At 40.3% G+C, this 15095-nt stretch overlaps 1 protein-coding gene across 1 annotated transcript in view; it reads left to right on the top strand.

Moving 5' to 3' along the window:
* Positions 1-15095, top strand: part of HYDIN (HYDIN axonemal central pair apparatus protein) — a 455510-nt gene that overhangs the window by 37966 nt on the left and 402449 nt on the right. Inside the window, exon 6 of the mRNA XM_036750079.1 lies at positions 12445-12569. Coding sequence (XP_036605974.1) covers positions 12445-12569 — 125 coding nt within the window. The remainder of the gene's footprint in view (positions 1-12444; positions 12570-15095) is intronic.

Here is a 15095-nt window from a genome sequence, read left to right as displayed (position 1 = left end):
TTTCACCTTTATTTGTCTCTCCAAGGGAACTCAGGAAGCCTCCTTCTAACATGTCCTATTTTGTCAATGTTGTCATAGTTAAATTCCTACAATAGTCTATCTGCCCATTTTAGTTGGACAAAGACTATCGATTCTGCATTAGTCAAATTTATGTTTCTACACAGTATGAGAATGGTATGATACTCAGCAGTGCAGTGTCTGTGGAAGTAGAAGGAGCTACCCCAACCTGATGGCTATTGTATCTTCCCCTTTTCATGCATTGTCACAACCAAAAAATTCATCACCTTGTATTCAACCTACTGATGATGAGTTTCCTTTTGCTTAGCTATGCTGATACTTGCACAGAAGATATCCTATGTCACTGGGACTCTATGGGAAGGCTTTATAGCTAGCTTGCATTTCCTTGGCTTAGCTAATCAAAATCCAGGGTCACCTCCATGCTATGGGAAGGCATGGGAGTAGAATTTTTATGGAGGTGACATCAGCAATTCCTAAATCTTATGCCTATTTCTCATCTCTATTAGATCTCTAATAATAAATTCATCTCTATGAAATTATTATCAAAGAGATTATGGGAAGATAGTGGCACATTAGGGTCAAGAGGACCCTAGTTCTCCCATAAACACTGCAAGGTGCTCTGAAAATGCATCAGAAGGAACAATGACAAACCCAAAGATAATCTCCTATAAACTCTTCTACCCAGTCTAAGACTGCCCCAAAAGATTGTTGGAATGCTGCAGAATCATGAAGCAGAGATAAGAGAATGATGAATTATTAGGAGGATAATTAATGAGAGTAGAGGAAGAGAAGAGGCAGGCTTTCACAGACAACTTCTTACAATGGAACACATCTTCATAGTCAACAAGCAACTAAAACACATATAGAGAAAAAAGCATTTCACTTTGTTTATTGTTTTCTGGTGACAAAAAAGAAATCAACTGACTAGGCAGAACAAAATGCAACCTTAAAGCCACTACTCCAAAAAATGTACCTCCCATGTATATGTTGATATCGCATATGATTCTGTGATCAGAGATAATCACAGAGGTAATTTTTTCACTAATTCCTTGATTATCAAAATTAAGTGAGACATATACAGTAGGGAGATAGACACTCCCTATATACACTATTGCTCCTTACAGAATGTGCTGTGCCAAATCCTAATGGAAAAGGGATTCTCTGTGGGTCTCAAATCTTCCAGATACTCTCATTTGCAAAGGGGCCATTCTCAAAATCCACTCAGGAAAAGCCAAATGAATAAAGAATGCTGATGGCCCCAACTGTGGCATGCAGTTGGGTGGAAAGTCCATGGAATTAGTCCTTCACTACTATATCTTAGACAGGCACTGTACACCTGGACCATGGGCATAGAATTCCTCAGGAGAAAAGAGTGGGCTGGAGGGGATTTGAGAAATCGTAGAATCCGCAGTAATCCCAAGCTGCTCCCTGATGCACAATCCCTCCCCTCCTTTTGACATCAATATTATCTTACAGTGATGACATGTATTTCATCATCTTCTCTGAGGAATTAGAACTCCAGTGACACAAAAGGCAGAAGAAAAATGCATGGTGACCATGAACAGATTGCAGTATATTACAATGATCTCTGTGATAGAAGTGTCCTAATCACCACTTAAGAGTCCAGCAATCAGAAATTAGGTTGTCTTGTAGCCAGAGTGAGGGATAGTGGATGGACAGCTCTAGTCCTGAAGGCTGCACTAGTATTTACAAAGTGTTAGAGGACCTGGAAGAAGGTGTCTAGTGTGTTGGATGGATCCTTGGTGGAGGATTCCTGAATGGATCCTTCATAGGTGAGAATTATACAGGATAAAGGGATCATCTGTAATCTGCGCCGTGACAGGAGACAGCTCTGTCCATGAAATCAGAGTACTACTGAAGGACCGAAGCAAGAATAACATGAATTTTTATATAAAGGAGTTTTAACAGAGCTACCAATCATGCAATAAATATTTATTAAAACAATGTGCCCAATGTGTACCTGAACATAAGTGAAAGTGACTCTAAATGGCAGCCAAATTCAGATGAATTTCAAAGGCCAGTCTTGGTCTTGGAGAATAAATGAAGAAATATACTTATATTCCCTCTCAGGAGTAGAGGCTTAGGAAACAATGGGCTCTAAGCTTACTGGCACAATCATTTTACTGGTAGTTTTGCTTAGCTGTTTTCCTTTGTTTTGAGGATGGCTGGGGAAGAGAGCACATAAAAAGAAGATAGAACATTGGTAAGGTAGCCATTGCCTCTAGTCAATGTGGCATAGAGTAAATGAATGGCTTTGTATGTGGAGGCAGAAGACCTACATCTGAGCCCTGGCCTTGCTATTTATTAGTTCTGTGCTCTTGTTCAAATCAAGTAGCCACCTTGGACCTCAGTTTCTTCATCAGAGGGGGATTAGACTAGATTGTCTATATGCTCTTTAAATATTGGTGGATGAATAGTAGTGAGAACTAAGACACAGTCTGAATGAGGTAGCAACAAATGAGTTAGAGACACTTGGTAACAGTAATGGGGGAGGGGTGGTGTCTTCTGTGTATAAGTGCTGCAGTATTTCTTCCCCATTTCTGGCACCAGAATAGCAATTATTGATAAAAATTGGGCTACATGTGAAATGAAGGGATTAAAAAATATTAAAAGCTAAAACTCTAAGGCAAAAGATTTAAGAAACTGGTTAATAAATCAGAAGTGTTGATCATAAGAAAACATAGTTTCAAGTTTTGGAAAGGATGGATCCGCTCAAGTTTTAAGAGGAGTTTACGTTTAATAAAACAAAAACTTGTTTTTGGCTTGCCTGATCATTTATGAATATTTACCATGTTAAAATCCATTCTCATTTTAGTTTGTCTAACTGCATAAGCTTTTGTTTTATTTTTTTGGAGATAATTTTTTCAATTTTGTTTAATATTTTATTGTTCCCAGTTACATGTATTAAAATTTTTAGTACTCCTTTTTTTTTTTCCAAATTTTTAGTTCCAAATTCTCTCCTTCCCTCCCTCCACTCCATTGGAAAGGCAAGCAATTTGACATAGGTTATACATGTGTAGTCATGCAAAACACATTTCCATGTGCACACATTGTGTGAAAGGAAACAACCCCCCCCCCCAAAAGCCAAGAAAAATAAAGAAAGTAAAGAAAAAGTATCTTTGCCCTGTATTCAGACTCTACCAGTTCTTTCTCTGGAGATGGACAGCACCTTTCATCATAAGCCCTACAGAATTGTCTTGGGTCATTGTATTGCTGTGAATAGTTAAGTTATTCATAGTAGATCATCATACAATATTGTTTGTTACCATGTACAATGTTTTCCTGGTTCTGCTCATTTCACTTTGCATCAGTTAATGTAAGTCTTTCCAGGTTTCTCTGTGCTCATCGTTTCTTAAAGCGCAATAGTATTCCATCGCAATCATATACCACAACTTGTTCAGCCATTCCCCAGTTAATGAAGATCGTAATTTCCAATTGTTTGCAACCACTAAAAGAGGCGCTATAAACTTTTTTGTACACATAGGTTCTTTTCCTTTTTGTTTTTTATCTCTTTAGAATACAGACCCAGTAGTGGCATTGCTTGGTTAAAGGGTGTGCACGGTTTTGTAGGCCTTTCAGCATAGTTCCAAACTGCTCTCCAGAATGGTTGAATCAATATACAACTACACCAATAGAACATTAGTGTTTTAATTTTCCCCCATCCCCTCCAACATTTGTCATTTTCCTTTTCTATCATGTTAGCCAATCTGACAGATGTGAGGCGGTAGTTCAGGGTTGTTTTAATTTGCATTTCTCTCATGAATAGTGATTTAAAGCTTTTTTTATATGACTATAGATAGCTTTGATTACTTTGTCTGAAAACTGCCTGTTCATAACCTTTGATCACTCATCAACTGAAGAATGGCTCGTACTTCTATAAATTTGGCTCCATTTTCTATATGTTTGAGAAATGAAGTCTTTATCAGAGAAACTCACTGTAAATTTTTTTTCACAGTAATGATTAACAACTGTGTATTTCCTCCATCCTATTTTCCCACTATTTTCTTTCTCCTTTTACCCTGTCCATTCTCAAGTGTTTTGCTTCTGACTTTTCCCTCACCCAAACTGCCTTCCCTTCTATCAGCTTCCCCCCCATACCCCTTCTTATCCCCTTCCCTTCCTACTTTCCTATATAGCAAGATAGATTTCTACACCCAGCTGAGTGTATATATTATTCCGATGAGAGTCTAGGCCCTTTTATGACTTTCAGGTAGTCCAGTAATTCTTAAATTATTTCTCCTGGATCTATTTTCCAGGTCAGTTGTTTTTCCAATGAGATTTCACATTTTCTTCTATTTTTTCATTCTTTTGATTTTGTTTGATTGTTTCTTGATCATTCATAAAAGTCATTAGCTTCTACTTGCCGAATTCTAACTTTTAAAAGAGTTGTTTTCTTCAGTGAGCTTTTGTACCTCCTTTCCCATTTGTAAGTTTTTGGTACTTCCAGGGTGATATGGTCTAGGAAGAGGTGTGTTTGCTACTCTCTTGTACTGTGCTCTGGTTTATGATCTACCACAAGCACTCTTTTCAGCCCTGGAACTGTGACCAGGGTCCCTGCTCCCCTGGGGCTGCAAACTCTGCTGTATTAGTGCTCCTCCTCTCATTGGGACTAAGACCCAGGACTGCGACCCAGATCCAAGTATAGAGTCCTGCCCCTGGTGCCAGCAAAGGGACCCCTGTAAATCTCCTTCTGACGCATTATCTGATCCCGTTATCATCTGTGGGCTGAGAGGTCTGGAAACCTCCACTGCTACCAATGATTCAGTCTCCCCCAGGTCTGTGCCTGGTTTGCTGGGGTCTGGTCTGAGCTGGCTGGGCCTGTGCTGGACAGTGCTCTTCTCTCACCTGGTGCAGCAGACCTTTCCTGCCGACCTTCTGAGTTGTCTTGGGCTGGAGAATTGTTTCACTTCATCTTTTTGTAGGTTCTGCCACTCTAGAATTTGTTTAGAGTCATTATTTGAAGGTATTTGGAGGGGTTTAGGGGAGAGCTCGGGCGAGTCCCTGCCTTCAGTCTGCCATCTTGGCTCTGCCTCTGAATAAGCCTTTATCAAAGAAGAAACTCAAAGGCAACCCTTGTGGACAGCCTTAAGCAGTACTAAAAGGTTAGAGACCAGCTGTGGCCAGCAGTTCTTCAGCTGACCTCAGGTGTGGGTTCCAAATGTTGCACTTAAGAAGAACAAAGATCTATCTTTGAATGCATGGTGATGATGATGACGACAATAGCAGCTCATTTGTTTGCTTCATTTTCCTCATCTCTAAAATGAGGTGGGGAGGGAAATGGCAAACCACTCCAAACAATATCTTTGCCAGGAAAACTCCATGGAAACGCATGGCATGCTATGGTCACATAGGGTGAACCACAATAACAACAATGTAGCACTTTAAGGGATCCCTGTAATGGGAGATCACTGCTGTTATTATCCACTTTACAGATGAGGAAACTGAGGCAGATGAAGATTAAATTACTTGCCCAGGGTCACATAATCAATATGAAACTGGATTTGAACTCAGGTCTGACTCTAAATTCTATACTGTGCCATCCAGCTCCCTCGAATATATAGCTGTTACCTCCACTGTGCTATCTATATTATCTATAATTAATCTGTAGCAGTATGTTATCTACCCTGTGGTAAATATACATATATATATATATATATATATGTATACAGATACCATATATACAGATATATATACACACACATATAAGCACGCAGGATAGACACGTATACAGCTTATCCTATTCTTTGAGAATGTTTTTCTCAAAAATAAGAAAAAGAAGATGGGGACCAGAGGGTGGGACGTATTTCAGCAATGGAAGGATCAGCAAGTATTTGGAATTTTGCTCTGGGCCCTCACTGGTGAGAGGCCCTGGGGATGTTGGATCTGGTAGCTGAGAAGCCTTGGCCTGTAATTCCTCTTCCTCCCCACTACGGCCCCTCCTCGACCTCCCCAGGCCTTACTGGACCTCAGCTGAATAGCAAGTACATCTCAGCTATCTGTTTCTATTTCTGCTGCCAGTTTAGCAGATCATACTAAACAGATCAAGGTGGAGTTAAATAATATAATTTAAATAAATATAATATAAATATATATAATATACATATATAATATAAATATAAATAAATATAATTTAAATAAAATATAAAATAATTTCTTCATTTTCATTGTATCCTACAGGTATAAGGAACCCTAAGAAATGTAGGAGTTTAAATATGGGAAAGTGAACACTAAAATAGACCATCACAATTTAATGTCCTAATGATAAAGTTAATTTTCCATATTGTCATCCAGCATTAGGCCTGGAGCCAGGAAGACTTGAGTTCAAATCCCACCCCAGATACTCACCAGCTGTGTGACCCTAGGCAAATCACTTAACCCCTGTCTGCCTCAGTTTGTTCAACCATAAAATGTGGATAATAATAGCACCCACCTTCCAGGGTTGTTGTAAATGCCAAAAGAGATGATAAATGTCGAGTGCATAGCACCTGACAGTCAATTACAGGGCCTGGATGTGTAGTAAGTGCTATATAAATGTAAGGATCTGTTATAACAGGCTCTAAATCTGCTTTCTCTAATCTGGCTCCATGGATTTAATTCCAGTTCCTAAAAATCGCAGATCCCTTGTTTTTCTTTTTGTTCAGCTCCTCCTCTGAGCGCCCTCTCTTTGTAATGCTCATCTACCCTCTATTTGGGGAAGGTGGCATGAACTTGGGATCCTCTATGGTTGTTGGCTTTGCAGGTGCCAAAGACATACATGGAGTATGAAGGCATAGTCAGAAAAGCTCCTGACCAGGCGGAGCCTGGCCAGCTGCTGAAATAAATATGAAGGAACCCAGAAACGTTACATTAACTTTCACTTCAAAACATAGATTCCTATTGCCAGGAATACATGTCAGGAATGTTCTGTTTGAATAATTGTTAAAATATTAAAACGAGAAACATTTTAGAGGCAGCGAGGTGGTGCCGGGGATTAAACATTGGCCCTGGACTCAGGAAGACCTGAATTCAAATCAGTCTTTGCCACTTACTGGCTGTGTGACCCCAGAGAATAGATTGCACTGCTCTGTGCCTCAGTTTCATTATCTGTAATATAGGGGTGTTAATAGAACCTACCTTTCAGAGTTATTGTGAGGATCAAATGAGGCAATATTTGTAAAGTACTTTGCAAACTTTAAAGGGCTATATATAAATGTTTGTAAAGTACTTTGCAAACTTTAAAGGGCTATATATAAATGCTGGCTATAATCACTACTATTATCACCACCACCACCATCCCCACCACCGCCATCACCACCACCACCACCATCACCACCACCATCATCACCATCATCAATTTCACTGGTAACATCAGATCCTAAGCAGAATTGTGTTGAATTGTCTTTGAGGAATGTCATTGCCTAGATATAATGTGTTATCTTGCTGCATAAATTCTTCCTACACAGAAGGCATTAATAGCTGTTTGTTGCATTGGATTAAACAGTTATAACTGAATTTCCTTACTGATGAAGTGCCTGCTGTTACTGGAACATAATATCCAGCCCAAACCTTTCTGGTAGATAGCCAGTTATTTATCTTTGAGGAATGAAGGCTTTTAAGTCTACAAGAGTGATACTGGGATATTTGACATTTCTTAGCTTGCCTGCCTTTTATATAGTAAAGAAAACATATTATAGATGGTCTTAAGTCACCAGCACTTAATACTGTCTACCCAACTAAAACCTGATCTATTAAACAAGCTAAGGTGCCCCTAAAGAGGATATCCCAAGGTAGGTTTTCCCCATACTACTTTAGGTGTTACGTGTCGTCTTTGTCTAACAACTGAAAGAAAGGAAATCTTGCATTTTGGAATTTGGATCCCTGGCACCATCATTGGTGCTCTAAGGTTTTGTTCTTCTTAGCAAATTAGCTTAGCTTTCATTTTAAGTCACTTTATCCATTTGGCTGCAGTAATGTCCTATGAAGAGTAAGAAATCCTTGAAAAGAAGATGAAATCATGGCATGTGAAGGTGTCTGGTTCCAATTTTTCTTTGAGACTGTAAGTTATATCAGTTCTCTAGATTTTAGCCTCATTGTTCAATAACAGATGGCTAAATCCCTGTTATGTACAGTAGGTACAGTGCTGGTCAGGAAGACCTGGGCTATAGTTCTGCTTCTGATACATATTAATTGTGTCAGTGCCCTGGGTGACTCGTTAAGACTAGAAGTAACTCATGTGTAACCTGTATCAGATTGCTTTCTGGGGAGGAGGGGGGAAGGGAGAAAAAAATCGGAACTCAAAATCTCATAAATAATCAATGTTGAAAGCTATCTTTACATGTAATTGGAAAAATAAAATACTATTTACAAAAAAGAAGCTGAAAAGCTAAAGGCTGGGAGGAGATACCTGTGCAGGAGTATGGGAGACAAAGTCTGGAAAATGAAGGATGAGTGTTTTTGTGCCTTATTCAGAATGGAAATTTTGTGAAGAGCTCACTCCTGGGAGAAAGTATATCCAAGCATAAACAGTTTGAGGATTTAGAGGTCATTAAAAAGAAGTCCATGAACATATGAACATTTAAAAATTTTAATAACTGTAATCTATATAAATTGTTTTCTTATTAATTCTATAAATATTATTTTATGTTTTTTTTTTTCCTGAGAAGGTGTCTGTAGGCTTCACCAGCCTGCAAAAGCGTAGTTAAAGTGGTTGAGAGCCTCTGACCTGAAAGGCCAAACTCCCTTTGGTAAAAATTCCATGTAAGTTTAATGGAGAGACATGGACATAGATGGCATGGAATCAAAAGTTGTGGGTGAATTTTGAAGCTGATAAGTGGAAGTGACAGTCACATCTCTGAGAATGTGAATCTGTGGACCCCCAAGTTAAGGAACTTGTGATACAATGAAGCTGTTCAATAAAACTTGCCCTGATCTATACGGGTTATCTTTTTGTATGTTCAGTGATCATGGGTATCAGGAAACAACTTAAGGTAAAACGCTTTTCCTATGAGTCAGTGCATCTCAATGGGCCAACCATAGAAATTTAGCTGTGTGATTACTTTTGTCTTTGTGTCATTTCTGTATGTTCCATTTTGCATAATTGTACCTTACTCTAACATTCGTGGTTCATTTTTCAAAGTGACTACTCTGGTTATGCTACTACTGTCTTTCAAAACCTTTAATAGTCTGATAAAAAAGGAAAAAGAAGTGACAGACTAATCTGGATACATGTGGTTGAACAGTTTCCTTACCAAGAAGTCTCCACACTGATGGACAGAATCAGACATTGAGACATTCCTCTCTTTCCTCCTTCCTCAGTAAACAGAGGCAGAGCAGTACTAGATCTAACGCTTGGTTCTAGGGAAAAGACAAAGATGAGGCAAAACATATTGCCTGCCCTCAGGGAGCTTAAAGTCAGAGAGAGGATATTAGAGAAATACCAATAGCTCGAATAGTGCACGTTTAGTGGGAAATGCGCAGTGTTATATGAAATTAAGGGTGTTTGGGAAGGGTGTTATATGATCATAACGTGCTTTTTCCATCCCATCAAGTTGGTGATTGTATCAATGAAAGACAGCAAGTGATGCTGGTCTTCTATAAGCCCTGTCTGGGTCCTTATTTCCTCTTCTGTAAAATGTGAGGTTGGACTGCCTGGTCTCTGAGTGCCCTTCTGGTCCTCAGTCCTGTGATTCTAAGACAAGAGAATCACAATGGATGGTCTTTTTGTTTTAGTTACCTTGTGGAAATCCATATTTAGAGTCCTCCAATCAGCCACCCATGTTACAGGTATATTGGTCAAATTAGAGTTTCCAAGTCTGTTTTATAATAGTAAATTCTTCAGGGACTTTCAAAGTTTAACGATCATGAGGAATACATCTGAACTCAGTCCTTTGGCTCTTTGCCTTGCTGTAGTATCCAAGGTGGACATTAATTGCAAAAAAACCCCAGTTGGTCCTGCTTTGGATTTTGGAGCCTAGAAACTGCATAACCCAACCTCCCTCTCCCCTACACTCCCTGCCCCAATTGAAAGTTCAGCATGAGTGCTTGTCCACATTTTCCTATTATTTATCTTCAGACATTTTATGATAGCACTATATTGATTTTCAAACAAACTGCTAAGGCATTTTTATAAACTTGAGCATCAGGCATCATTGTAAACAAAGTATGAATTCCTTCACCCTTCAGTTACCACACACACTCACCATCTGCCCTCCAAAATTGCAGCTTGTGTTTTCTGTACTTGCAAAAAGGTTTTGCTTTTAACCTCATTTAAAAAGGAGTGATTCTGTTCCTGCTGCAGGTATGGAGAGATTTATTGTTCCTGCCTCTGGTGATAGATTACTTTCCCTGGCACACTTCTTGACTTGCCTGGATTGCAAGAAGGCTTGGTTTTTTGAATTCAAGGTCTTTTTAAACATTCAAAAGGCTTCATGCCAATATACCCTCCATCTCCAAAAGGAGTCAATAACCTCCTTATCCTTGAGTGTCACCAGTGAAGGAAGGAAAGAAGGAGAGAAGGAAGGAAGAAATGAGGGGAGGAATAAAATAAGAAGGAAGAAAAGGAGGAAGGAAAAAAGGAAGGAAGAAAAGGAGGGAAGGAAGGAAGGAAGAAAAAGAAGGAAGGAAATAAATTATATGCTTAGTGGAAGTACTGTACTAGGTACTAGGTATACAAATACAAGAGAAAGAAAGTCTCTGCCCTCAAAGATCTTATATTCTAATAGGGGAAGGAAACATATATAGATGAGTAATGTCCAAGGAAGAGAATTTTGGTCTGGGGTTAAAGAGACTGTCAGGGGAGCTGGAGGGTTGTTGATCATCAAGCCCTTTCTGATGGTAGCATTTATATTAATAGTATTATTGTTCCCAGAGTAAGAGGTGAAAAACAAGGTATATACAGTGTGTGTGGCAGTAAGTGCGCAGTGTCAGGGAAGATGACCAGATACCTAGGGTTGATGGATATGAAACCCAGCGTGAGACTGACTGGAGATAGAGGATTATGTGAGTTTGTACATGTTGAGGGAAGAAACAACTCCTAGGGAGTCTGTTGCTGAATCAGAAACAGAGGAAAAGGAAGTGTAGAGCCAAAGTGAATAAAGGAGCAGAGAAGTGGAGGGAGGAATCCTCTTCCCTTGTTGAGGTCACACAGTGGTGAACCACACGAGCAACTGGTCAGGTGCTGTTTAGCAGCTCCCAAGCTGTGTTATTTGTCCCATCACAGAAACTCCAAGTTTTCTAAAGTTAAATATTTTATTTTGGGACAGGTCTAAGGACTGAAGAACATGAAAACTTCCTTAGAGAGTTGAATAATTAGAAGCAGCCTAGATACATGACCCTGTATTTAATCATCTGTATGGTGTTATTTAACATTTCTCTAGCAACCAACACTTTAAAGTCAGGAAGTCAATAGTCGGTCAACAGGTATTTATTAGAGGCCCAAGTGTCAGGTACCATGCCTCGCACCGGAGGCACAATGAAGGACAAAAATATAGTCCCTGCTTTCAAGGATCTCACAGCATGATGAGAGAGACCATGTACTATGTACAGAAAAAAATGTGTGCAGGAACAATGGATGATCATCTCTGAGGGAAAGCTCCAAGATCCAGAAGAACTAGGCTTGAGGAATATCGTGAAGAGAACCAAACCCTTAAGGGGTTGAGCTTCCTACCTAGCAGAATATGGTACAGTAGAAAATGAATGATTGCATCACTTTACACTTGTGGTTCTATTGCCATTACTTGAGATTAGCATTAAACTCAAAAATCTCATATGACCAGGAGGAAACAGAACCTAGCTGTTGATTAGCCAACTAGTAGGTCAAGTCTGACCTCTTCCTTGAGTTAAAGCTAAAATTGTTTACCTTTTTTCTACTTTTCTTTCTTTTTTCTTCCTCCCTCCCTCCTTTCCTTCCTCCCTCCCTTTTTCTTCCTTCCTTCCTTCCTTCCTTTCTTTCTTTCTTTCTTTCTTTCTTTCTTTCTTTCTTTCTTTCTTTCTTTCTTTCTTGTCTCTCTCTCTCTCTCTCTCTCTCTCTCTCTCTCTCTCTCTTTCTTTCTTTCTTTCTTCCTTCCTTCCTTTCTTCCTTCCTCCCTCCCCACCCCGCCCCTCTCTCTCTCTCTTTCTTTCTTTCTTTCTTTCTTTCTTTCTTTCTTTCTTTCTTTCTTTCTTTCTTTCCAGTAATAATAGGAGACTAATCTCTCAGTTTTGGACAAATCTATCAGAAAGGCAAATGAAAGAGAAAATATGAAATCGAATAAATTGCTGGAGAAACTAGCACTTCAAAGGCTTATGATTTTTAAAAAAATTTCTGGTTACTGGTAAAAACAATTTTTCACATTAGTTACTTTTTAAATAAAATTTTGAGTTGCAAACTGACTTCCTTTTCTATCAGTACAGAATGTATCCTGATGAATATTTCCTTTTGGACTTTAGTCCTTTTTCTGCAGAGCCATGTGTTGGGACTGTCAGCGTGGGAGACACCGTGCAGATGACAGTGGATTTTGAGCCCCTTGTCCTGGGAGACCATAGTGAAAAGCTTATAGTGAACTATGATACAGGTAGGCATTATCTTTTGTTAAGTGACCATTCTGCATGTGGACAGGATTGGGTAGGGGTGGGGCATGGGAAGGGGACAGCAGGAAATGGATTGTGTTTGGGGCATATAGTTGCATTGACTTAAATATAAAGCACCCCAATAACTGTTATCTATAAGAAGAATAAAGACTTCTATGTTCAGTGTTAAGGGTGACAAAACACTGGTTTCTCATCGACCCTCTGAGCTAAGTAGTTGAGGTGGTGTTCCCATTTTTCAAAGGCAAGACCTCAGGACCAAAGAGGTCAAGGAGCATCACACAGCAGGTGAGCGGCAACACTGGGGCTTGTGTTGTATAGACCTAGAATCCTCGAATGATGGCACAGCTGGAAAAGACTTTAGACATCCTGTGGTCCAACCCCTTGCCCAGTAGATGAATCCTCTCTATCACATCTTTGGCGAGTGTTCATCTAGAATGTTGCTCAAGCATCTCCAGGGATGGGGAAACTTATCAACTACCAGACTAGCTTCACCTAATTTTGGACAGCTCTAATTGTTTTTTTTTTGGAGGGGGGAAGGCAGGGTAATTGGGGTTAAGTGACTTGCCCAAGGTCACACAGCTAATAAATATGTCAAGTGTCAGAGGCCATATTTTGAACTCAGGTCCTCCTGATTCCAGGACTGGTGCACCACCTAGCTGCCCCAGATAGCTCTAATTGTTAAAAAATTTGTTGAATATCCTCACACATGTCCACACATCCCTGTGTGAGGGTGACAAAGGTGTCTATAGGGTAATATGTGGAGATGCTGATAGTGTAGGGATGCTGATTGAATACCAATGGAATATGCGAAGCCCATGTGAGCCTTACAAGGTCCTACTATAGCCAAGGAATGGTGGGGGGGGGAGGAGGTAGGAAGCTGAGGTTGAGGTCAATTCAAATCATTCTAAATTGAACAAGGACTTTTTGCATCTGTTCTTTGGTTGATTAATTCAGTAGAGGTGTTCTAACCTGGTTAAGGTATCAGAGTATAGCATCTGTTGGTTACTTCAAGGGAGGTTAAAGTAATTGGGTATGGATTGATTGACTCAACTGATACCTAACCCTACAATTTATATCGGTGGTTTCCATTAGGATCGTCCTGAGAGCAATAATGAGATATAAGAAACAGGAGATCCACAAATGTATTTGAACAAAAGGGCCTACAATTTTCAAATATTTCCTGAAGGTCCAAATGTTTCCTGAGGTGTATCCTCAGGCAACTAGACGTTACAATTTTATTATTGCCGTTTGTCATTTCATGACTCATTTCCCTCTCACCCTTTAAAAATCCCATGTGTGATCATTGACTCAGAGTCTTTGTACTAGAAGCATATAATACAGAAGAGACCTGGAGAGCCAAGAGAAAAGTGATGTGTAGACGGCCATGGCCTCTCTTAATCTCGGTGGTGCTCCACATGGCTCTCAGATCACTGTTTAGAGAAAACTGGTTTTGAGGATGTGTATGCCTGGGGAGAATTGGTATTATTTGTTGTAAATTTTTATTACTTACACGTTTCATGTGATTTTGAGAGGGCCTGATCCCATACTATCAAGACTTACAGGTTGTGGTTTGTCCTTCGCTCTCAAAGAGGACCATGACATCAGGAAGATGATGCCATGACTTGAAAGTGGATTGGGTTTAGGTGAGGGAGGGCTGTGCAAGGTCACCAGCCTCACTTTCTCCTCTGGAGCCATCTGGGTCCAGTAGCCAGCTATAGATCAGGATGACTGGAGATGGCCCAGGATGCAGTGGGGACCTTGGCCTTTTTCATCAAGACTGGTGGCGCCAGTGTGAACAAATGGGAGCATCCTTGTCTTGTCTACCCTCTATCCTTTCTCTATTGGCCATGCAAATGGGGTAGAGGTGGGTAAGGATCAATCATTCATTCAGTCAACAGGCATTTATTAAGCACCAGTGCTAGGGACTACGTGAAGTGTTGGGAGTACAGAAACAAGAAGGAGAGACTTCTTGTCCTCAAGGAGCTTCCTTTTTACTGGGAGGATGGAGCATGTTCAGAACTAAGCAAATACAGCAGACATACAAAGGAATGGGTGGCCAACAGGAAAAGAATGGGATAGACTAGACCACCACACACCCCTCCGTTCACACTGGTGTCGTCAGACATGGGGAGCAGTCGGGAGAATCAGCAGAGATCTCCTGAGGAAGATGGCCCAGGAACTGAACCCTGAAGGGAGGTGAGAGAGAGGAGAGGAGAAGAGAGCAAGTCAGGAGTCAGCCGAAGTGAGGCGAGGGGACTTCCAACCATGGGACGCAGCTCATGGGAAGACATGAAGGTAGGAGATGGCATTTGTATGGAAGGAAGAGCAAATGGGCCACTGGGCTTTAGTGGAGAGTTTGTAAGGAGGATCAGAGTACAGTCAGGGGCAGGCTGATCTTGAAGTCAGAGAGACCTGAGTTCAAATCCTACCTCAGACACTTAGCAGTTATGTGACCCTGCATAACTCATTTAACCCCTCAGCCTCAGTTGCCTCAACCACACAGGGCTGCT

The sequence above is a fragment of the Trichosurus vulpecula genome, chromosome 3 (genome assembly GCF_011100635.1).
Source record: "Trichosurus vulpecula isolate mTriVul1 chromosome 3, mTriVul1.pri, whole genome shotgun sequence".
NCBI classification, from domain to species: Eukaryota; Metazoa; Chordata; class Mammalia; order Diprotodontia; family Phalangeridae; genus Trichosurus; species Trichosurus vulpecula.
The sequence above is the reverse complement of the archived record's forward strand: the minus strand, read 5'-3'. Positions and strand labels throughout refer to the sequence as shown.